The 25,493-nt window shown below is 41.7% G+C and overlaps 1 protein-coding gene across 5 annotated transcripts in view; it reads left to right on the top strand.

Moving 5' to 3' along the window:
- The window catches only part of col4a4 (collagen, type IV, alpha 4), a 295,816-nt gene that overhangs the window by 149,707 nt on the left and 120,616 nt on the right, over window positions 1-25,493 (top strand). For all 5 annotated transcript variants that reach the window (XM_034292008.1, XM_034292010.1, XM_034292005.1 and 2 more), the window contains 4 exons: window positions 4,266-4,334; window positions 5,413-5,520; window positions 19,123-19,341; window positions 20,573-20,734. In XM_034292008.1, coding sequence (XP_034147899.1) covers window positions 4,266-4,334; window positions 5,413-5,520; window positions 19,123-19,341; window positions 20,573-20,734 — 558 coding nt within the window. The remainder of the gene's footprint in view (window positions 1-4,265; window positions 4,335-5,412; window positions 5,521-19,122; window positions 19,342-20,572; window positions 20,735-25,493) is intronic.

Genomic DNA, 25,493 nt, shown 5'->3' with positions numbered 1-25,493 from the left:
CAGTTCAAAAGCTTTCCGTTGAAGGTTGAGCTCAGGTCTATATACATTCAGTTTACAAGATGTTTACAGCCCTTGAGAGTCGAAATGCATAAAGGCCTTACCAATTGACTGGATTATACTTAAAATAAGCAATATGATATTAATGTACTATAGAATAAGAAAATGTCTACCACAATGCACACTCAAATACAGCCGGGGAGTTAGACTCACATGCCAGTCTCAGTGGTTTTTGGATTTGTTGCATTGGGGAAACAAAAACAAGTGCAGTCCATAAATATTTTGACAATGACACCATTTTTTTTGGCCTGTACTCCAGCTCTTTTCGATAGGGTTAAAGTACAGACTGTCAAAAATAGCAGCAGAATATTTCCCCCTTTTAAGGATACCAAATGTTTTTGGACAATCAGCGTCACATCAGATTTTTCCTAGGCAGGGCCAAACAAGGGCCAAATTGTTATGACCAGTCAACGGGGTCTCAGCATCTATGAAGCGGCAAGGCTCCTGGTCAGCACCCTACTGGTACCTACTGACAGTGACCCAAGGAGGGACAAACCACAAACTGGCGACAGGGTGTTGGGTGCCCAAGGCTCATCAATGCGTGAGGGCAACAAAGTCTATCCCAACTAGTCTGTACCGATAGAAGGTCTACTATGGCACAAGTCACAGAAATGTTATCCATGATGACCCATGTCCCGTTGAAAGCACTTACATGGGCACGTGAGCATCATAACTGGACCTTGGAGCTGTGGTTGCAGATCCTCTGGTTCCATTAATCCTGTTTTATTTTACATCACATGGACAGCCGTGTCCGTGTGCACTATTTACTTGGGGAAGTGAAAGCACCAGGATGCACTGTGGAAAGACAACAAGCTAATGGAGGGAGTGTGACACTTTGGGCAAACATCTTGTCAGGGTTTTGCATAGACGAGGAGCAGGAGACATGGAGTCGTTTGGTAAAAGTTTGTATTCTTTAATAATGGGAAGCACTAACATACGCTCACAAAAACACAAAGACAGGGGAAGCAGAGGGAACATACAGTATATACTGGGGGGAATGATGTCAATGAGGACCAGGTGTGCTAAACTAGACAACAGGTGAGATGAATAGATGAGATGGGCGGTGGTGTCAGAAGGCCGGTGATGTCGACCGCTGGAGCCTGCCTGCTGCAGGGAGAGGAGCGGCAGTAGAGGGTGCAGTTTGCTGCTAATATCATGGTGCCAGATACATCAGAAAACCTTCAGACGTCTTGTAGAGTCCACGCCTCAGGGGCTTGGCCCTATTTTGGCGGCACACTGAGGACAGAATATTTCTAAAAATATTTTTTTTGTATTGGTCTTAAGTAATATTCAAATTTTCTGAGATACTGAATTTGGAGTTTTCAGTTATAATCATCAAAATTAAAAGAAATAAACACTTGAAATAAATTATTCTGTGTGGAATGAATGTATACATTATACACGTTTCACTTTTTGAAAGGAATTACTGAAATAAATCAACTTTTTGAGGATATTCTAATTATACGACCAGCACCTGTAGACTGAGTAAGCAAAGAGACTGCTGTCTAAGGCTGGGTAACTTCAGCTGTTGTGTTTACATGTATCTAAACAAATTATATGTGGCTTTAATGATTAAGCAGTTGATGCGCAAAGCTATCAAGAGTGGAATTGATGGTTGTAGATCTTGTAATAACCAAGACCATGTCAGTATAAAATGTTTTAATCTGAACAAGCATATGGAAACGGTCAGGAACACATCTGATGATTGGCTGAAATTGTTGTCAAACGGTGTTGAATCAAATGCTCTAAACAACTTCATGTATAAACCTCTAACATTTTCAAATGCTGACAACAAAGACTTTAATATCGGACACCTGTTATGTGTGTTTACATATGTAATAGATGTTTGTGTGATAAAATAGTTGATTAATGATGCTGTGGATGTATAGTGTATTTCTCTGATTTTCTAATCAGCAGAAATCTGAATGTTTGTAATTTTTCTGGAATTCATAGATGACGTGTAATTCCGAAGACTCAAATAAAACACTGTTAAACATGCATTACTTCTCATTATTGACCCAATGCTCTATGATGTCTGAAAAGGTTCTGAAAAGTATTTACTATGAACCGGCAAGCCCTGGTGCTTATGAGGGTTTAAAAAGAACGTATTTGGAGAAAACCAGGAAGATCCTCAAAATGGTGAGGCAAATGACTGGCTACTCGCCGAGGAAACATACATGCTACACAGGCCAGTAGCTATAATTTTTTTCAAAGAAATAGAGTTCATGATATAATTTCACAATTTCAGCTGGATTTGGTTAACATGAGTGCTTATAGTGTGTAAAACGATAACATGAAATTTATGTTAACATACATAGATGTATTAAGCAAATACGCATGGTTTCGTCTGCTGAGGAATAAAAGCACTATCGAGGTAAAGCGAGCAATTGAAGACATTAAAAAAAGGAAGAACACCAAAAAAAGTCAAGGGGAAGGAGTTTTTTAATTCACATTATGAAATGTTAATGAAGTACAAAATAAAAAAAAATACTACAAGAAATGATGTCAAAGCGAGTATCTTTGAGAGACAAATCACGAATGTTGAGGTATCTCACAGCTGCCAACACTCATCGAGATTTAGTTAATGGATACAACCATAGCTACCATTGGTCTATTAAGATGAAGCCTGCTGACATTTGTGAAGAAAATGTTAAATTAGTTCTCAAGAACCTGTATGGTACAACAATAATGACAAATGGTAATCAAAGTTCCAAGTTCCGTGTTGGGGATACTGTGAGACTCTCAAAGTTGAGAGGTGCGTTTACCAAAGGCTATGAAAAAGGGTACACAGATGAATATGGAAGAAATGGCGTGTAAACGAATTTGAACTACATGACTCGAAACACAACAAAACTTGGAAATATGAACTCAACACCGGTTATTACAACGGCATAGGAAAACTAGTGGCAGAGATCAACATTTATATAAAACCACATGGTGTATGATCAGGGTTGGGTAGGTTACTTTTTAAGAATACCTATATTTGCGTCTATCAAATACTAATTAATCTTGCGTTAATCCCCGTTGTACAATTCCATAATACGCATTTACAAATGTTTTGTTTACCTGTAATAACATATCGACCTGTCAACGAATCAGCGTTGTTCATGCAAATTTATACTCTACCTTCTGGGAATGTTTGTAACGTTTTGCCATATAATGTAACTTAAAAGTTAATGCTGACTTAAAACCCCCAGTTTTATTTCACAGATTATCATTACTCATACATACATCATACCAAAATACCCAAATCATCATTTTTATCTTTAACAATATTTTAAACCCAACCATGATACAATCAACCTAGTCATAATGTGTGGTCGACCCAGGCAATGTTTGTTCCTTCAAAGTTGTAACGTTGATCAGGCAATATTTGTTTACTGTAGTGCTTTGGTGGATTACAAACCTTGTGTGAAACACGGGATGTTTTTTCAATCTGCATGTATTACAGTTTGTACTGGTGGTTATTAAGGGACCATTTCTATTGACAGATCTGATCTTAAGGCTCATCTCTTGGTAAAATAAAAAATAGGCTGAAAATCTTCAAAACCGTCCCGACCCCTTCTTTAAAAAAGCAAGTTTCCCACATGTAATTCTGTGGTTGTGGTACATGTTGTAAACATGGAATGTTAACACCCACACCCGGTTGTAGGACATCTTTTGTAGCACTTATTGGAATATAAACTGCCGGTTATAGCATTGCTGAACCCTGACGTCCTTTTATAAAAACACCAAACATCAAGCTGCTTAGGTAACACTTATTCATTGCCTGGGAAGTTAACATTCCGGAACCCCTAAGGCACATTTGTTAAACATCAAACATATTGCACCTGTTTATCAATCGTTGTAAAATATCAAACATGGATACATCAGTGCAATCATAAATTACAAAGTCATCGGACATGCATCTCTCATTTCGGAAGTCTCACCCTCACACGTCATACAAGAAGTCCACATGTCACACCGGAAGTCCCACCCATCAAACCGGATGTCCTGCCCACCTGTCAAATCAATCTGGAAGCCCTGCCCACCAGTGTAATAAATCACTAAAGTGACAGATTATACCCTACATAAACTACTAGTGTATATATGTACTACTAGAAAGGTGGCAAAAGGAAATTGTAGGGCACACAACGGTAAGTGTCTGGAGGAAAAAACTCAATCTGGTTTGTTTTCACTTCATCTTATGTCCCATATTTCTGGCACAGGTGACACCTTACCCTGTATACCCAGTAACCCTGGTCCCCCTGGACAGAAAGGTGATGCTGGATTCCCAGGTAAGCAGTAGATTCAAATTTGCCTCATAGATAATCAATCAGTCAAATGTATTTATAAAGCCCTTTTTACATCAGCAGATGTCACAAAGTGCTTTTACAAAACACCTGGCATTAAACCCCAAGGAGCAAACAACAGTAGTGTTGAATTTCAGTGGCTAGGAAAAACTACCTAAGAATGCCAAAATTTAAGAAGAAACCTAGAGAGGACCCAGGCTCAGAGGGGTGCTCAGTCCTCTTCTGGCCTTGCCAGATGAACATATTAAGATTACAATTGTAATAATTAATAAATGCGAGTGGGCTGAGTCTAGAGTCTATTTAAACTTAATTTAAAGCACAGTGACAGCTGAAATTGTCAGGCATCGTCTCGATCTGCAGCATAACCAAGAGGACTCTGGACAGGGACAGCAATGGGTCCCCCAAGCCAGGTACTCTGCAGATGTGGGTTCAAAACCAGAGGAGACTGGGAAAATTCAGAAAATGCATTCCTCATATCAACAAGGATTTATAGTGGAGAATGAGAACTGACCCTACTCCCCCAGTACAATAATATAGCAGCACACACCTTGAGACTGAGACGGTGGGGGTGGGGGGGTCCAGCGACCCTGTGGCCCTATCTGGGGGAAGACCCGGACAGGGCCCAACAGGCAGGAAATCAATCCACCCACATTGCCAAGCATCAACCAAAGGGACACCCACCAACCGCAACCACCCTGAATGAGGGCCGAGCATTGCCAGCAGAGTACAGCCCAATTGCACAAGAGCGCAACAGAGAGACAACAACAAGCCAGTGACTCAGCCCCCAAGAGGCTTTGGCAAGAAATGCAAGGGTGGACAGTATCAAGCCTTTCTGGTCACCTTCACGCCCCTGGGCCAGGCTACACCTAATCATAGACCGTGCTGTAGAGCTAAAGACACACATTGTGCCATGAGTACAAACACTATAAAGTAATTGTACACAATTTGTAGTAGTAAATGTTTTAACAGTTTCAATATACATTCCCTTTATAATAACAAACCCAGACTCTTGAAACAGTTTGGTACTGAATAATTTGTGACAGATTTAACCTTTTTTGGCCAGGGCTTAACGGAGAGTCAGGAAGCCCAGGGTATCGAGGAGATATAGGCCCTGATGGGGTGAAGGGAGCGAAAGGAGACTTAGGGATTTATGGACACCCTGGACCTACAGGTAGACATATTTACTTTTCTTTTTAAACATGTTTATGTTATAGAATTCTACTGATGGATTAAGTGCCTTTTCTCCATCTTGCTTTATTTACTTGTGATCTTTACTTTCAAAGCTTTAAAACAGATCATAAACACTGTTTTGTGCAGTACCACAGCCAACAATGTCAGCATTTTAAATTTTGTTGTGTTTACATAACACATAACAGTTTTCAAATCAAAATGTCTTCATAGAAAGCATCAAAGGCCTCAGAATGCCGGTGTTGGTAAAACAGAAAGAGGAACTTTTTTGTACGTTGAAAACTTGACAAAGAAGTTTAGGCATTAATTAGTGGGATCTCACTGGGATGCAAGGCACAATGAATAAGAACATGTTGCTGAATAATGAAATCAATAGAGTATGAAAAGTACCTTCATTTTTCTTTTAATTTATAGCCTGGGCTGTAAATAATAGTAAAAGAATAGTAATGTTCATCTTCTTCATATTTTCATAAAAGGAAATAGTAAGATTTTTTGTGTTTAAATCAAAACTGAGTGGCGCAGCAGTTAATCATGGTGTGTGCAGCATACCGTATATACTTGAAATATTATCTGAAATAGAAAACAATAATTCTCTTTTTTTTTCTAAACATCCGAATTTATAGGAAGGCAAAGCCCAAACATTAATTTCTGCCTTTTCATGATTTGCCTTTGGAAATTATTAAGGCCCCTTGATGTTCTCCACATTTTGTTGGAGCCGTGATCACCACCTTTGGCAGTGACCTCTGCTTTAAGTCTTCTTGGTCAGTACTTCCTTGCCCATAATCTCACAAGTGACATTCACAAACTGGTCCAGGAACCACTCTAGGGGAATCTTGGCAGTATGCTTTGAGTCGTTGTTGTGCACAACTCCATCCATCCATCCATCTTCTTCCGCTTATCCGGGGCCGGGTCGTGGGGGCAGCAGTCTAAGCAGAGATGCCCAGACTTCCCTTTCCCTAGACACTTCCTCTAGCTTTTCCGGGGGGACACCGAGGCGTTCCCAGGCCAGCCAGGAGACATAGTCCCTCCAGCGTGTCCTAGGTCTTCCCCGGGGTCTCCTCCCGGTGGGACGGACCCGGAACACCTTCCCGGGAAGGCTTCCAGGAGGCATCCGGAACAGATGCCCAAGCCACCTCAGCTGACCCCTCTCGATGTGGAGGAGCAGCGGCTCTACTCGGACCTCCTCACCCTATCGCTAAGAGATCGCCCAGCCACCCTGCGGAGAAAGCTCATTTCGGCTGCCTGTATCCGGGATCTTGTCCTTTCGGTCATGACCGAAAGCTCATGACCATAGGTGAGAGTAGGAACGTAGATTGACCGGTAAATCGAGAGCTTCGCCTTGCAGCTCAGCTCTTTCTTCACCACGACAGACCGATACATCGACCGCATTACTGCAGAAGCTGCACCGATCCGTCTGTCAATCTCCCGTTCCATCCTTCCCTCACTCGTGAACAAGACCCCTAGATACTTAAACTCCTCCACTTGAGGCAAGAACTCTCCACCAACCTGAAATGGGCAAGCCACCCTTTTCCAACTGAGGACCATGGCCTCGGATTTGGAGGTACTGATTTTCATCCCCACCGCTTCACACTCTGCTGCAAACCGTCCCAGTGCATGCTGAAGGTCCTGGTTTGAAGGGGCCAACACAACAACATAATCTGCAAAGAGCAGAGAGCAAAGAGTTTTCACAACTCGATAGCTACAATGGATTAGCTTCATGCAGGCAATAATAGCGATTCGGTAGCAACAACAAGAACTCAGTTTTGTGTGAAATGTTACATACATTCAGTAGCAAAAATAAGTCTTCAGATTTTCTTATTTTTTCTTCAATAGAAAAGCCTGTGATGGGTTGTATGTATTGCTTCTATTTTCAAAGGAAAAACTATGTGGGGTAAAATATAAATTAAACAAAAAATTATATTTAAATATTATATAAGGTAAAGAATATTATAAGGTAGGGCACATTCAGAAACGGTTAGAGTATGTTAACATAGAGAACCTTTCTAGTATAAACAAAATCTGATTTTTTATGTTATTGTTGTTAATTTGTTTTTGCCCGTTAGGTTTGGGGAAGGATTGTGTTATATATATGGGACGTGATTCCTGAACAGTTTTAAAGAATGACTCATTAAGGGGGAGTAATTAGGGTAGTAAGGACTGATGTTGAATAAGTATTGTCAAATAATGTTAAGTTGACAAGGAAGAGAGACTGATGTAAAGGGATGACATTATTGCAATACATAAAAAACATTTGTAAAAAAACAAAAAACATATGATGATGAGGCTGTGGAGACGAGTTGTGTGCCCAGTATGCTACAGATAAAAGCAGAAACAACACATTTGTCATTGGAAATAAAAAGTTTTGTATTCAACAAAATACCTATCTCAATGAAATGTACTGCTATTAATGTACACGACATGAAAAATACATTTTGGCCAGTAAAAAATATACTCGCCTGGTGGATCTACCGGTCACCTTGGCAGGTGAGTCAAAAAGTTATTTTCAGAGGCTGTATGCCAGTATTGGGGGACACTAACTTGTCATAAAATTGCGTCTCAACATTTGATCATTTTGCCATGCATTAACAACATGCCAAATTTTAATATTTACCTAGACACCACTAAGCATTTTGTTAAACTGACTAACCTTCCTTATGAAATTTACTTCCACCACAAATAGCGTCAGTAAACTGTATGGCTTTTGCCACTGGCCATTTTACTAGCTTATTAGCCTGAAATTGGCCTACTTGTACGTTACTACTTGGGCAATTGCTATCAAGACTGAAGACAAACTTTACATTGACAAAGCTATTTCATTTCTTGGCACAACAACGTTTGGTTTTCTTGCATTCGTGAATAACGTTGATACAAAAACTATCAATATACACTCACCTAAAGGATTATCAGGAACACCTGTTCAATTTCTAATTAATGCAATTATCTAAATCAACCAATCACATGGCAGTTGCATCAATGCATTTAAGGGTGTGGTCCTGGTCAAGACAATCTCTTGAACTCCAAACTGAATGTCAAAATGGGGAAGGTGATTTAAACAATTTTGAGCGTGGCATGGTTGTTGGTGCCAGACGGGCCGGTCTGAGTATTTCACAATCGACTCAGTTACTGGGATTTCCACGCTCAACCATTTCTAGGGTTTACAAAGAAGGGTGTGAAAAGGGAAAAACATCCAGTATGCGGCAGTCCTGTGGATGAAAATTTGTGAAACCACAACACGCACAACCTTGAGGCAGATGGGCTACAACAGCAGTAGACCCCACCGGGTACCACTCATCTCCACTACAAATAGGAAAAGAGGCTACAATTTGCACAAGCTCACCAAAATTGGACAGTTGAAGACTGGAAGAATGTTGCCTGGTCTGATGAGTCTCGATTTCTGTTGAGATATTCAGATGGTAGAGTCAGAATTTGGCGTAAACAGAATGAGAACATGGATCCATCATGCCTTGTTACCACTGTGCAGGCTGGTGGTGGTGAAATGGTGTGGGGGATGTTTTCTTGGCACACTTTAGGCCCCTTAGTGCCAATTGGGCATCGTTTAAATGCCACGGCCTACCTGAGCATTGTTTCTGACCATATCCATCCCTTTATGACCACCATGTACTCATCCTCTGATGGCTACTTCCAGCAGGATAATGCACCATGTCACAAAGCTCGAATCATTTCAAATTGGTTTCTTGAACATGACAATGAGTTCACTGTACTGAAATGGCCCCCACAGTCACCAGATCTCAACCCAATAGAGCATCTTTGGGATGTGGTGGAACGGGACCTTTGTGCCCTGGACGTGCATCCCACAAATATCCATCAACTGCAAGATGCTATCCTATCAATATGGGCCAACATTTCTAAAGAATGCTTTCAGCACCTTGTTGAATCAATGCCACTTAGAATTAAGGCAGTTCTGAAGGCGAAAGGGGGTCAAACACAGTATTAGTATGGTGTTCCTAATAATCCTTTAGGTGAGTGTAGGTGACAATAACTGACTTTTTCCATCAAGTGAAAAGACGAGAGAATCGTGGCAACACCAGAACCCGGGCTACAACATGTTTATAGGGGACATCACTTTTACAGAAAAAATCCTACCGGGTGCAGCTTTGAGTTCTTTGTGTCGGTACTCGGTATCGTCAAGTACTCAAATATAAGTACTCATACTTCGTCTGACAAAAAGTGGTATTGGTGCATCCATAGACCAAAGCATAGTACTCTTAGGCCGACAATGCTGGTGGTACAGTTGTGCTCATAAATTTGCATAGCCTGGCAGAAATTGTGAGATTTTGGCAATGATTTTGAAATATGAATTTGCATGCAAGGCATACAGTGGGGCAATAAAGTATTTAGTCAGCCACCAGTTGTGCAAGTTCTCCCACTCAAAAAGATGAGGCCTGTAATTATCATCATTAAGTACAGTTCAACTATGAGAGACAAAATTAGAAGAAAAAAAAATCCAGAAAATCACATTATAGGATTTTTTATGAATTTATTGGTAAATTAAGTATTTGGTCAATAACAAAAGTTCATTTCAATACTGTGTTATATACCCTTTGTTGGCAATGACAGAGATCAAACGTTTTCTGTAAGTCTTCACAAGGTTTTCACACACTGTTGCTGGTATTTTGGCCCATTCCTCCATGCAGATCTCCTCTAGAGCAGAGATGTTTTGGGGCTGTCGCTGGGCAACACAGACTTTCAACTCCCTCCAAAGATGGGGTTGAGATATGGTGACTGGCTAGTCCAGGGCCACTCCAGGACCTTGAAATGCTTCGTTGCCCGGGTGGTGTGTTTGGGATCATTGTCATGCTGAAAGACCCAGGCATGTTTCATCTTCAATGCCCTTACTGATGGATGGAGGTTTTCATGGCCCAATTTATTCTTTCCTTTACACGAATCAGTAATCCTGGTCCCTTTGCAGAAAAACAGCCCCAAAGCATGATGTTTCCACCCCCATGCTTCACAGTAGGAATGGTGTTCTTTAGACACAACTCAGCATTCTTTCAACTCCAAACACGACAAGTTGAGTTTTTACCAAAAAGTTATATTTTGTCTGACTATATGACATTGTCCCAATCCTCTTCTGGACCATCCAAATGCTCTCTAGCAAACCCTCAAACGGGCCTGGACATGTACTGGCTTAAGCAGGGGGACACGTCTGGCACTGCAGGATTTGAGTCCCTGGTGGCATAGTGTGTTACTGATGGTAGCCTTTGTTACTTTGGTCCCAGCTCCCTGCAGGTCATTCACTAGGTCCCCCCGTGTGGTTCTGGAATTTTTGCTCACCGTTCTTGTGATCATTTTGACCCCACGGGGTGAGATCTTGCATGGAGCCCCGGATCGAGGGAGATTATCAGTGGTCTTATCAGTGGTCCATTTTCTTATAATTGTTCCCACAGTTGATTTCTTCACACCAAGCGGCTTACCTATTGCAGATTCAGTCTTCCCAGCCTGGTGCAGGTCTACAATTTTGTTTCTGGTGTCCTTTGACAGCTCTTTGGTCTTGACCATAGTGGAGTTTGGAGTGTGACTGTTTGAGGTTGTGGACAAGTGTCTTTTATACTGATAAGTTCAAACAGGTGCCATTAATACAGGGAAAGAGTGTAGGATAGAGGAGCCTCTTAACCCTTGTGCACCCCTCTGGCATTTTTGTACATTTTGCTCAATTTTTGGGGGGGGGGGGGTCATTTTGTCTGTGTTGCAGCTAGGGGCATGTACTTATTTTTTGTTAAATTTTTGAAATCCAATGTCTTTAAAATCCTGAAAATTATTGAATGTTTGGTTGTTTTGAGCAGGTTTCAAGTTGTTTAAGAGATTTATGAAAAAAAAAGCTGGAAAAAATATTAATGTATAAATATTTTATGTCAGTTTATTGTACGTGTACATTTTTGTCCACAAAGGTGTCCAAACGGTAGTACATTTGAGGGGCGCACAAGGGTTAAAGAAGTTGTTATAGGTCTGTGAGAGCTAGAAATCTTGCTTGTTTGTAGGTGACCAAATACTTATTTTACAGAGGAATTGACCAATAAATTCATAAAAAATCCTACAATGTGATTTTCAGGATTTATTTTTCTAATTTTGTCTCTCATAGTTGAAGTGTACCTATGATGAAAATGACAGGCCTCTCATCTTTTTAGCAGGATAACTTGCACAACTGATGGCTGACAATACTTTTTTGCCCCACTGTATTGTAACCAGGCTTTTTTGTGGCATTGGTGCAGTAAAGGCTTCTTGCTGGCAACTTGACCATGCAGCTCATTTTTGTTCAAGTATCTTCATATTGTTCTCCTTGAAACAACCACACCATCTTTTTCCAGAGCAGCCTGTATTTCTCCTGAGGTTACCTGTGGGTTTTTCTTTGTATCCCAAACAATTCTTCTGGCAGTTTTGGCTGAAATATTTCTTGGTCTACCTGACCTTGGCTTGGTATCAAGAGATCCCCAAATTTTCCACTTCCTAATAAGTGATTAAACTGTACTGACTGGCATTTGCAAGGCTTTAGATATGTTTTTATATCCTTTTCCATCTTTATAAAGTTCCATTACCTTGTTACTCTGGTCTTTTGACCGTTTTCTGCTCCTCATGTCTCAGTATCCATCTTGCTTAGTGCATCCACGTGAGAGGTAACAAACTCATTGATTATTTATACACACACTAATTGCAATTTAAAAAGCCACAGATGTGGGAAATTCACCTTTAAATGTTCACCTGCGTTTGTCACCTTGTGTCTGTAACAAGGCCAAACATTCATGGCTATGTAAACTTTCATTCAGGGCCATTTGGGTGGTTTCTGTCATCATTATGATTTAAAAAGGAGCCAAACTACTATGTGATAATAAATGGCTTCATATGATCACTATCCTTAGATACCAAGACCGTTTTTCTTTGCATGATCAGTCATTTTCAAAATCAATGCCAAAAGTTAAATTTCTGCCAGGGTATGCAAACTTATGAGCACAACACGGTGTGTGTGTACACACAGGGGAGAACAAGTATTTGATATACTGCTGATTTTCCTACTTACAAAGCATGTAGAGGTCTGTAATTTTTATCATAGATACACTTCAACTGTGAGTAATTCAACTGTGTAGGTGATCAAATCCAGAAAATCACATTGTATGATTTTTTTATAATTAATTTGCATTTTATTGCATGACATAAGTATTGATCACCTACTAACCAGCAAGAATTCCAGATCTCACATACCTGTTTGTTTTTCCTTTAAGAAGCCCTCCTGTTCTCTACTCATCACCTGTATTAACTGCACCTGTTTGAACTCGTTACCTGTATAAAAGACACCTGTCCACATACTCAGACTCCAACCTCTCCACAATGGCCAAGACCAGAGAGCTGTGTAAGGACATCAGGGATAAAATTGTAGACCTGCACAAGACTGGGATGGGCTACAGGACAATTGGCAAGCAGCTTGGTGAGAAAGCAACAACTGTTGGCGCAATTATTAGAAAAGTGAAGAAGTTCAAGATGACGGTCAATCTCCCTTGGTCTGGGGCTCTATGCAAGATCTCACCTCGTGGGGCATCATGAGGAAGGTGAGGGATCAGCCCAGAACTACACGGTAGGAACTGGTCAATTACCTGAAGAGAGCTGGGACCGCATTGCCGGCAGTAAGTCAGACTTGTTCCCAGTGCATGTTGGACTCCGGCAGGGCTGCCCTTTGTCACCGGTTCTGTTTGTAATTTTTATGGACAGAATTTCTAGGCGCAGCCAGGGGCCGGAGGGTGTCAGGTTTGGGGACCACACAATTTCGTCTCTGCTCTTTGCAGATGATGTTGTCGTGTTGGCCCCTTCTAACCAGGACCTTCAGCATGAAAATCAGTACCTCCAAATCCGAGGCCATGGTCCTCAGTTGGAAAAGGGTGGCTTGCCCACTTCAGGTTGGTGGAGAGTCAATCTACGTTCCTACTCTCACCTATGGTCATGAGCTTTGGGTCATGACCGAAAGGACAAGATCCCGGATACAGGCGGCCGAAATGAGCTTTCTCCGCAGGGTGGCCGGGCGATCCCTTAGAGATAGGGTGAGAAGCTCTGTCACCCGGGAGGAGCTCAGAGTAGAGCCGCTGCTCCTCCACATCGAGAGGGGTCAGCTGAGGTGGCTTGGGCATCTTTTTCGGATGCCTCCGGAACGCCTTCCTGGGAAGGTGTTCCGGTCCCGTCCCACCGGGAGGAGACCCCGGGGAAGACCTAGGACACGCTAGAGGGACTATGTCTCCCGGCTGGCCTGGGAACGCCTCGGTGTCCCCCCGGAAGAGCTAGAGGAAGTGTCTGGGGAGAGGGAAGTCTGGGCATCCCTGCTTAGACTGCTGCCCCCGCGACCCGGCCCCAGATAAGCGGAAGAAGATGGTATGGTATGGTATGGAGCTGGGACCACTGTCTCAAAGAAAACCATTAGTAACACACTACCCCGTAATGGATTAAAATCCTGCAGCGCATGCAAGGTCCCCCTGCTCAAGCCAGCGCATGTCCAGGCCCATCTGAAGTTTGCCAATGACCATCTGGATGATCCAGAGGAGGAATGGGAGAAGGTCATGTGGTCTGATGAGACAAAAATAGAGCTTTTTGGTCTAAACTCCACTTGCCGTGATTAGAGGAAGAAGAAGAATGAGTACAACCCCAAGAACACCATCCCAACCGTGAAGCGTGGAGGTGGAAACATTCTTTGGGGATGCTTTTCTGCAAAGGTGACAGGACGACTGCACTGTATTGAGGGGAGGATGGATGGGGCCCATGTATCACGAGATCTTGGCCAACAACCTCCTTCCCTCAGTAAGAGCATTGAAGGTGGGTCGTGGCTGGGTCTTCCAGCATGACAACGACCCGAAACACACAGCCAGGGCAACTAAGGAGTGGCTCCGTAAGAAGCATCTCAAGGTCCTGGAGTGGCCTAGCCAGTCTCCAGACCTGAACCCAATAAAAAAATCTTTGGAGGGAGCTGAAAGTCTGTATTGCCCAGCGACAGCCCCGAAACCTGAAGGATCTGGAGAAGGTCTGTATGGAGGAGTGGGCCAAAATCCCTGCTGCAGTGTGTGCAAACCTGGTCAAGAACTACAGGAAACGTATGATCTCTGTATTTGCAAATAAAGGTCTCTGTACCAAATATGTTCTGCTTTTCTGATGTATCAAATACTTATGTCATGCAATAAAATGCAAATTAATTATTTTAAAATCATACAATGTGATTTTCTGTATTTGTTTTAGATTCCATCACTCACAGTTGAAGAGTACCTATGATAAAAATTACAGACTTCTACATGCTTTGTAAGTGGGAAAACCTGCAAAATCAGCAGTGTGTCAAATACTTGTTCTCCCCACAGTAGGTGACGATAGCAGAGGTGGGGGACTCGAGTCACATGACTTGACTCGAGTCTGACTCGAGTCACAATTTTCAGGACTTGTGACTTGCTTGATTAAAGTATCAAAATGGCTTGACTTGACTTTGACTTGAGAACAAGTTACTTGAGACTTGACTTGAAGTGGAAGACTCGACAATGACTTGAACTTATAATAAACAAACAGCAATAAAATTATTTTATATGTTGTGACATCAGCACCACTAATCAACGTATGTGCCTTTAACGCTGCACAAGTCAAACCGCGCCAAACATGGCAGACAGTAACGTTAGTCGAGCTCCACAAATAGTATCGTTTGGATACAAGGACTCCGTGTGAATAAAAAAAGATTTGCCAGATGCTAAATATGCAAAAACGTCAAATTTCATTGGTCATTTTAAGAACCACAAGGAAAGGTAAGAAAGTAATCTCTATATTCAGTTTCACTAATCTATAACGATTAAGTTACTAATGTAATGAATTAATATTTTGTTTGTCATAATTTGGCATTGGTTGCATATTATGTTTGTTTTTTTCTTGTTAGAAATGTGACCATTATCATTACTGAATACGTCTGGTAAATAGATGTAAGGGAATTTGACTATAACAGTGGCATAGCCTGAATTTTAATGTTGATGGGCATCTTAAAATGAGCGGGCATGTATATTATTACACGTAGACTATAATGTCTGTATTAAATGTGCGCATTTTCAAGTGTTTGTGGACTGCGCGTGGAAACTTAAAAGCATTGTGCTTACACCATAACAGTTAACTTTACTGCATGAAAGGCTAACATGGAGGCGCCGATGTGATAACTAGCACCTAAACTTTTCGAAGAGGTTTATTTTTTTACTCATACAGACAATAATTACAGCGTAATTACATATTAGGCAGTTTTTCAGTCACAATAATTAGTTTATAAGGTTGTTATTATTGGCCCTTATTACATGGATTGGCTGAATTCCAGTGCAGAATGCGTGTTATTTCTTGATAACAGACCGTTGCCATGAAAAACAGCGTGTTGCTATGGACGCAGCAGGATTCTAACCAGAGACGGAACGGTATTTGATTTTGAAATCGAGCTTCGCACCGAGCGCATGTCAGAAACAGAGGACAGTGTGTGTGTGTTCATCTCTTTAGTACTGTGACTTGACTTGACTTGACTTGAAACTTATAAGGACTCGACTTGACTTGCTTAGGGTGAACCCTTGACTTGACTTGCTTGATTTATCTGAACTGTGACTTGAGACTTAACTCGAGACTTGATGGTTAAGACTTGAGACTTGCTTGGACTTGACCATGTGTGACTTGTCCCCATCTCTGGACGATAGTAATGGCCATTCAAGGCTTCATTACCATTATTCTAGCAGAAGGACATTATGCTAGCATTATGCTAACTCAGAATTTATTTTTCAAAATAAAGCCATCATTGAAATATATAAGGTAATATAGTTAACATTCTAGTCTTTTCATTTTATGTTCAATGACTAGATTTTCCAAAGACTAGATTGTTAACTATATTGCCTTATAAATGTGATTGATTGCTTTTATTGTGATAAAGAAAATGAGTGCTGCCAGCATAATATCCTGCTGATAGGTGACTATAACAGATTTTTTTTGTCAAGTGAAAAGATGTGAGAATCGTGTAGCCAGCAAAGTGTTTGTCTATCCTGAACAAATCCTAAAATCCACCAGAACTGTTTACTTTTAGGCTTCCAATTACATAGCTAGCGAAGCTTTTGTCTGTCCTTAACACATACTGAGGGTAGTCAGTCAGGCACTCACTCAGCCAGGAAGAGACATTCTTCTAGACCGGCTCCACTTATGCGGTTCGGGAAAAAGTACATACACTTCTAACAAACTAAAGATGTAGGTGGACCATGATGTTGGTGTACTATCACTCTGTACATTCTTAGGACTAACACATGCATACAGTTTTCCTTTTATAATCTCTAACGTTAGCTAGATGTGCAAGACCCATTCTGAATGAACCGAATGCAGCAGTGCAAGTCCACAACATTCCGTTATCTAGTCAGTCACCCCGTAGATACCTTAATTACTTTAGTTAAGCTACAGTAGCCTACTAGCTGGATCAATAAATGTAGGTTGACAACTAACTGTGCATAAGTTAGTTGCCTGAAGTCAAAAACACACTCGGCGTTGTATTACCAATTGGTGATGCAGTCAAATACTGTTATACAAATAAACGTTATACTCACATTTCACGACTGTAATCAACCAGGCTCCAGTCCGGACATTCCATAAATCCCACCAAGCGACACCTCTAACTGAAACCACGCACATGAGATCTTGTCTACCGAAGGAAAATGTGTCAAAAATGTATGAATGCAAAAATGCAGATCTGTAAGAAAACTCAAGAGTTATAAATTTAAGTCAATAATTGTAAATGTTTAGCAACAGTTGTAAATGTTTTACAGATGTCACAGTTGAGGTGGTGCTAGGACACAGGTGCAGAGTCAAAGTAGTGGTAATAATCCATGTTTTAATCAAAAAAATAAGATAAAACAAAAGCAGCAACCAGTGAGGTGAGGTATCCAAAGGAAAGACAAAAACCAAAATGAACCACACCACACAAAAAAACATAAATAGGGTCCCCAATTGGAGGCAACGATCTACACATGCCTCCAATCAGGGAGACCAAAAGGATCAGAGGTTGCTAGAGGTACCACCTTCTGTCCTGTCCTGAATATGGCCCAGCCCAGTGCAGAGATGGCTAGAGGCATAGCCAGGACGTGACAGATTTGTGTTTTATTTGTAAAATATTTTTTCACATTAACAAATCCTATTTTTATTTGTGAGTTGTGATGAATATACGCATGGATTTTCTAGATATATTTACGAATATTGAGACACAACTAAGTCCGTATCCTGAACAGTCTCTGGTGCTTTTTGGCGGTGTCGGATACAGCAATACATAATGTCCCAGAGGTTTTCATTTGGATTCAGGTCTAGGGAACTTGAGGGCTAGTCAATGGCATCAATGCCTTTGTCATCCAGGAAGTGCCTACACACTCTGGCCACATGAGGCCAGGCATTGTCGTGCACCAGGAGGAACCCAGGGCTCACTGCACCAGTGTACGGTTTGTTGATGGGTCTGAGGATTTCATCCCAGTACCTAACAGCAGTCAGGGTACCGTTGGCTAGCACGTGGAGGTTTGAGCAACCCTCCAAGGACATGCCTCCCCAGACCTTCATTTACCCACCGCCAAACTGGTCATGCTGGATGATGTTGCAGGCAGCATAACGTTCAACACGGCGTCTCCAGACTCTTTCACGTCTCTCACATGTGGTCAGTGTGAGCATGCTCTCATCTGTGAAGAGAACAGGGCGCCAATGGCGGACCTGCCAATTCTGGTGTTCTCTGGTGAATGCCAATCGAGGTGCACGTTGCTGGGCTGGGAGTCTCACTAGAGGACATCATGCCCCCAAGCCACCCTCATGGAGTCTGTTTCTGACAGTTTTGCAGGCATTGTCTGCCTGCACAGCTACTCCAGGTCAAGGGATGTCTGGTTCCAGTAATGCCTGGGCACACAAGAACTACACAGATGGAAGTGACCTTACACTTGCCACAACTGTGAGTGGGAATGTTTCCATCAGTGTGGATTACCGAGCCCCCCGCCCCTCTCGTTGGGAAACTCATCCATTTAGATTTTATGTTAAAACTTTTGATGTGTTTCCTTCCCATTAAATTATTTTCATGCATTTGAAGGCTTCCCCTCTTCTTTGTCATGTAGTATGGAAAAACGTCATCATTATTTTAAAACAAGACATAAATTGTCACAATAAGGTGAATGATGAATTATATTTTTGTTTTTTAGTATTTTATTGATTAATTATGTTACAACCGTCCCTGGGGTGTTACAAACATCGCTGTGAACTGGGACGGTTGTAACAGTGGAGTGACTTTATTTAAATACATTTTGCAACCTGTATATATTTTATTAAACCCTTAAATACACTGTTTCAGAAGTTGACATATTGAAATTTATAATAATAGGAAATTGACCATTCCAGTGTAAATGTTTTTAGATTTATTGGGAAAATTGCAAACAGTGTTACAACTCTCCCTGGTCTCCCATACATCCTTACTGGATAGCTATAACTAGCAGAGCTGTTCTGCTTTTGTATGGTAAATATAGTAAAAAATAAATAAATCATTTGTATTTAAGGGTTCACTATACATTTCCCTGTTTTCTACCCTGTGCAGGCTCTGTAGGGTCTTATGGAGACCCTGGAAAGGCTGGTGCTGAGGGTCTGAGCTATGATGGAGCTGTTGGCTCCCCTGGCTCTCCTGGGGCCCCAGGGCTGAAGGGCCCATCTGGGGACACTGTCCCGGGCGCTCCAGGACCTGTCGGCTTCAAAGGTGTGGTAGGGCTTTCGGGACCGAAAGGAGTGCCAGGTCCACCTGGTTCTAATGGTTTAAAAGGTACGTTGCGGGATTGGGGTTCAACGGTTCAGTTGAAAGCATTATCCCTTTCTATAGGGACGCTTCCACATTGGCAAATTAGGATTGGCCCATGCTGGCTGGAGTTAAACAGGAATAAGAAACAGGCAAAATGTAGCTACTAGTTGGATGGAAGGAAGTAAACTGCAGATAAATCCAAAACAAAATGCAAATAACCTTAGCATGCAACGTTCTTAAGGGACAAATTTCCCCTAGTGTTAGATTTTTCCACTTTTGATCCATGAACAAAATGAATGCAACCGGTAGTCAGGGGAGAATCTTTATTTAGCATGAGTCCAAGATGTTTATCTTCCATAGTTCTTACATGTTCTCCAATAATTACAAAGTTAACACAGTCTTTTATGCCAATACACATAGGAGGCGGTCAGTGATCATAGCCAACTATTACACAGTCCATTATCCTCCAGCACATCCCCTCCAATATCTGGCTGTCTTCCAATCACCTACATGTATTCTATATCCTAACCTTATATAGCCTGGTAGTGTCCCCTCTTGAGTTCATGGCTCCACACGCTTATCAGGATGTGTGGGGCCCCTCAATAATTGACATCAACAGTTTCTGATACGGTACCTCATATAGCACAAGATAACTAAGAACCACTCCACTAACAAGAGAATATAACTAAAATACATGTGTATCATCAGGTAAAGACAGGCTTTCTCACAATGGTATGTTCCAACCTATGGTCCATGGGTCTATTCATAGAGTCTATGACAGTCACATGGAAAACTCCTATCAGGAGGTATGTACAGGATGTGTGGGTATGGGTGTGTGGGGCCAGTAACGGGCCCAGCACCACATCCCATCTATTGTCCTTTGTTCAGTGTAAGTCAGCACATATGCGATGTGTTAAGTTTCTATCATTAGGTCAACAGATAAATTGCAGCTAGATTGTCAATATGTATATTTATACTTATACAAGAATACTTCTGCTCAGTGATGGTCACAAGAAACATTCTGCTCAGTGATGGTTGAGCTGTGATTCATAGCATCCGAGAGACTGGGATTCCAGGTGGCTGTACACTTCGCTTTCTCATTTGTGAAAGGTTAATTGTATTATTTGTTCAGTAAATTAGACAATCCATCCTAAAATATCATACTAACTGAAAGAGGCCAACTGTAACACTACACTCTCCACAAGAATGAATGTTTTCTTCATTATAAATGATCTCAGAGACTTGTTGTCACCAGGTGCCGCAGGACTGCCTGGTACACCGGGAAGGAAGGGAGAAACTGGAGAGTATGGTCCCTCAGGCAGATATGGCAACCAAGGGCCTTCTACTAAGCAGTGTGCACAGGGAGCCTCAGGGCTTCCAGGACACATGGGTCCAAAAGGGGAAATCGGCCCTCGGGGTAGGTCCTACTGACAGTTGCATCTTTTTGCTTGCACTTTTCATAGTTTTGTCATCTGTTTCCCTTTATGAAGGAACACGTTAGCTGCTGTTACAAGAATTGCAATTGAAAGTAATGCATTTCTTCCTTTCTACAGTCAGTGATTACTTGATGATCTTCCTTAACATTGTTATGAACATCATAATCCAATTTAGTTGCATTTCATTAAAAACAAACCAGAGACCTATTAGGGAGGTTTTCCTAGCCACTTTGCATCCATATGTTGCTGTTGGATGTTTTTGGGAGTTTTGGACTGTGTATCTGTGTAAGCAGTATGTGACCGCTGATGTAAAAAGGGCTTTTTGAAATACATTTGATTTGATTGATTAATTATTATGGGAGTAGCCTAATGCCAAATTATCCTTTTTATTTAACCACTTAACTGTTCCTAAAATACAACATATTTTACACAAGAAAATGAATATGCTTGAGGGATCACGTTATAACTGTAAAAACAATTCACTGTGTTAGGGTAGTAGATATTTTAATGGTTTTGGGACAGGACGCCATGCGCAGGGCTGTAGGACAATGACGGATTTAATAACAAAAGTTGGACAGGCAAAAAAAATAAAAACGTCAGGAACCTAAGAACAAGGCAGGCAGGCTGAAACATACAATGGCAGGCAAGACACAAAATAACTTGACATGGGCAGTACATAATGGGGCAGACCAAATGGGAAGCTAAGGAGGGCAAATTACAAACAGGAGAAAGCAATCAGAACAGAAAGGACAGGCTACATTCAGAAACAAAAGGCACAAACAAAGCAGAACCTCACAGTACCCCCAAGTACCCCCAAGGTGCAGACACCTGGATGCACAAGAAAAGTCCATAGGGGAATGATGGCAGGGCACCAGTGTAGGTGTCGGCTCCAATTGTTTGGGGAGGCCTCCAGGAGGAGGGCTGAAATGGCCGGTTAGCAGCTCCTGGGAGGGAGGCTATGGCCCTCAGGACGAGTGGTGCCAGCTCGTTGAGACGCCTCTCTTGGTCCTCTGCTGGGTCCGTTTTCGGTCAAGTTATTCTTAAATGGTTTTGGGACAGGATACAATGCGCAGACCTAATGATGGATTTAATACCGCAGGCAATAACTCAACAAGGGCTGAACAGAACTGGGCAGACTAAATAGGGAGCTAACAAGGGCAAATGCCAAACAGAAGAAAGCAGTCAGAACAAAAAGGACAGCCTTTGTTCAGAAAAAAAAGACACAAGCCTAACAGAACAAAACAGAACCTCACAGATATCATAAGTTTTAATAAAATTGCAATGGAATACATTATTACTCATTATAATAGTTCCATGTATTATATACACTACTGTGAAAAAGTCTTAGGCCACCTGTCAAAGTTGTTTAAAGCCACCGTTCAAATGTTTGGGGTTTTCAGCAGAATATTTACATAGGCATACAGAGGCCCATTATCAGCAACCATGTCTCCTGTGTTCCAATGGCACATTCTGTTAGCTAATCCACGTTTATCATTTTAAAAGGCTAAATGATCGTTCAAAAACAATTTTGTGATTTTGGTAGCATTGCTATAAAACTTTCCTTTAGAATAGTTCGGTATCATCAGCATTTGTGGGTTTGATTACAGGCTCAAAATGGCCAGAAACAAAAAACTTTCTTCTGCAACTTGTCAGTCTATTCCTGTTCTGAGAACCTAAGGCTATTCCATACATGAAATTGCCAAGAAACTGAAGATCTCATGCAACAATGTGTGGGTCATTCCTGCTATGCGGTAACATTATGGCCTCATAACCTTTGAAAACAAAGAAGAGATTTTTCATGTTTTGAGCATTATCCTCTGCGTAGAATAGTGACATGTTTTACTGTCTGGAAAATATATTGGTCAAGCTCTGGCACTCAAATAATAATAATTATAGGTAGATTGTTCAGACAGAGACTGTGAAGGTATTCACCCTATTAGGGAAATATACATAATCACAGAATGTTAATAATGTATTGACCTATATATTGTCTTCCTCCACATTCAAGATGATGCCCGGGTAGTGGTTTTCATCAAAGAGTTGTGCTCAAAAGTTTGCATACCCTTGGAGAATTGATAATATATGTACCATTTGTAAAGAAAACGTGAGAAGGCAGGCAAAATACGTCTTTTATTTTTTAAAGGATTCATATTAAACTGTAGGTCATAACAGAATGACACAATCATAAAACAAAACATGGCAACACAGAAATTTTTTTACTGACCCCTATTCAAAAGTCTGCATACCCTTAGTTCTTAATACTGTGTATTGCCACCTTTAGCATCAATGACAGCATGCAGTCTTTTGTAATAGCTGTTTATGAGGCCCCGAATTCTTGCAGGTGGTATAGCTGGCCATTTGTCTTGGGAAAATGCCTCCAGATCATGCAAGGCCTTTGGTGGTTTTGTATGAACCACATTTTTGAGATCTCCCCAGAGTGGCTTAATGATATTAAGGTCAAGAGATTGTGATGGTCACTCCAGAACCTTTTTCTGCTGTAACCACTGGAGGGTAAACTTGGCCTTGTGCTTAGGATCATTGTCGTGCTGGAAAGTACAAGAGCATCCTATGCGCAGCTTTTGTGCAGAAGTATGCAAATATTCTGCGAGTATTTTATGTTATCATGCTGCATTCATCTTGCCATCAATGTTCACAATATTACCTGTGCCTTTACAGCTCACACACACCCAAAACATCAGTGAGCCACCACCATGCTTCACAGTGAGGATGGTTTTCTTTTCACTAAGCCTTGTTGACCCCTCTCCAAACATAGCACTTATGGTTGTGACCATAAAACTCTATTTTGGTCTCGTCACTCCAAATTACAGTGTGCCAGAAATTGTGAGGCGTGTCAAGGTGTTGTCGGGCATATTGTAACAGGGCTTTTTTGTGGCATTGGTGCAGTAAAGGCTTCTTTCTGGCAACTTGACCATGCGGCTCATTTTTGTTCAAGTATCGTGGTATTGTGCTCCTTGAAACAACCAAACCGTCTTTTTCCAGAGCAGCCTGTATATCTCCTGAGGTTAACTGTAGGTTTTTCTTTGTATCCCAAAACAATTCTTCTAGTAGTATTGGTTGAAATCTGTCTGGCTGTAACTGACTTTTCTGGTTGAGAAATGTAAATGTGAATGTAATTGTTCTGAGTCAGCTTTGCCAGGCTGCTGTGCATCATTGGTGGTACGAGTCAAAATGGTGAAATACTTGTCAGATCCTTGGAGCACTATGTCCTTTTACAAAAGAAAACAATGCTTGGAGTGAATTCTTTAATAAATCTCCATCTTAAGAAGACGTCAAACCAGCTTCATTCATTGCCTTGTTCGCTCTCTGCCTAAGCATTGTTAGGACACAACTGCTCGGACAGAATAGTAAAAGGACGTAACACAGCGGGTGAAGATCTCAGAACAGTGTGCACCATTGCCTCAGTGTCTCAGCGACAATATGCATTCTCAGAAAGAAGAAAATAAAACAGACCTAACATTAGTAACTAGGTCATCTGTTAACTCTTCGTCACGCAAGGCTGTTACATCATCGGATAGCAGCGCTGCAACTAAAGTGAGGGCCACAGCAGAAGCACTAAAAGTAAAGAGCACATATGCGGAGAGGGAAGCAGCCATGTTGAGGGAAAAAGCGCGCATTGAGGAACAGCAACAGAGAACACTTGCAGAAGCAGAGTGCAATAAAGCAGATGTGGAAGTAGAGCTCAAGGTATTGCAGTTGGAGAGGGAGGCAGCAGCAGCACCCAGAAAGGCAGAGGTCTATGAAGCTGCAGGAGACTTGGATGAGGAAAGGCGCAATGATTTTGGGATGAAGAGAGCCCAACACACCAGGGAGGATGTGCAGAACCACACTCTGGTACAAAACGCTCAGCAATCATTTCCTGAATCACAGCACGCACATATAGAGCCAAATCCCCCTCTTCATCAGTCTCATAAAACTCCCCATCACCACGTCAGCTACCCACAGCACATACCTATAGAGCCAAATTCCCCTCTTTATCAGTCTCCTCAAACACCCATCACCACGTCAGCTACCCAGAGCTTGCTGGTATGAGTATGAGCGCCAGCAGAACAGTGCGACACAGAGGCAGCCTGCTGCAGTCCCTCCTCCTGGTGTCACCAACACCAACATGCCACCTCAATTGCCTGATTTCACCACCTATTTGATAAGGAGAGAGATGGTGAAGATTTTCCATGCCTCACCAACAAAGAACCTAGTCAGTTAAGAGAGCTCGGCGATCTGCTACTTGAATTGGAGTTTGCAAAGTAGAGTGGTCTTATGCCTTGCATATCTCGAAACCGCACAGGGCGTTAACCCAATAGTGGAAAAACTCCCCTTCAACCTGCATCAAAGACACGTGACACAAGGCTCCAGATAGAGGACTACAATGTAGCTTTTCCACCTTTCAGCTTTTTTATACAGTTCATTTGCAAAAATCTGAAACGACCCAAGTATTGCATTCTCATTATCCAACTATTCAAACAGCCAGAGGCCAGACAGAGCAGCTATATTCAGCAACAAGCCATCTGTCTTTGTCAAGAAAAGTGAGGTGTCAGCCACAGCTTCATGTTCCCTGAACAACCAGTCTGAAAGGAAAACTGACAAGCCAGATAAACATTGCCCCATCCATAACAAGCCCCACCCCCTTTTTAAGTGTTGCACCTTTAGGAACGACACAGGATGACATGAAAGCATTTCTAAAAGAGAACTCCATCTGTTACAGATGCTGTGCTTCTACTAGAC

The sequence above is a fragment of the Esox lucius genome, chromosome 1, assembly GCF_011004845.1.
Source record: "Esox lucius isolate fEsoLuc1 chromosome 1, fEsoLuc1.pri, whole genome shotgun sequence".
Lineage (NCBI taxonomy): Eukaryota > Metazoa > Chordata > Actinopteri > Esociformes > Esocidae > Esox > Esox lucius.
The sequence above is the reverse complement of the archived record's forward strand: the minus strand, read 5'-3'. Positions and strand labels throughout refer to the sequence as shown.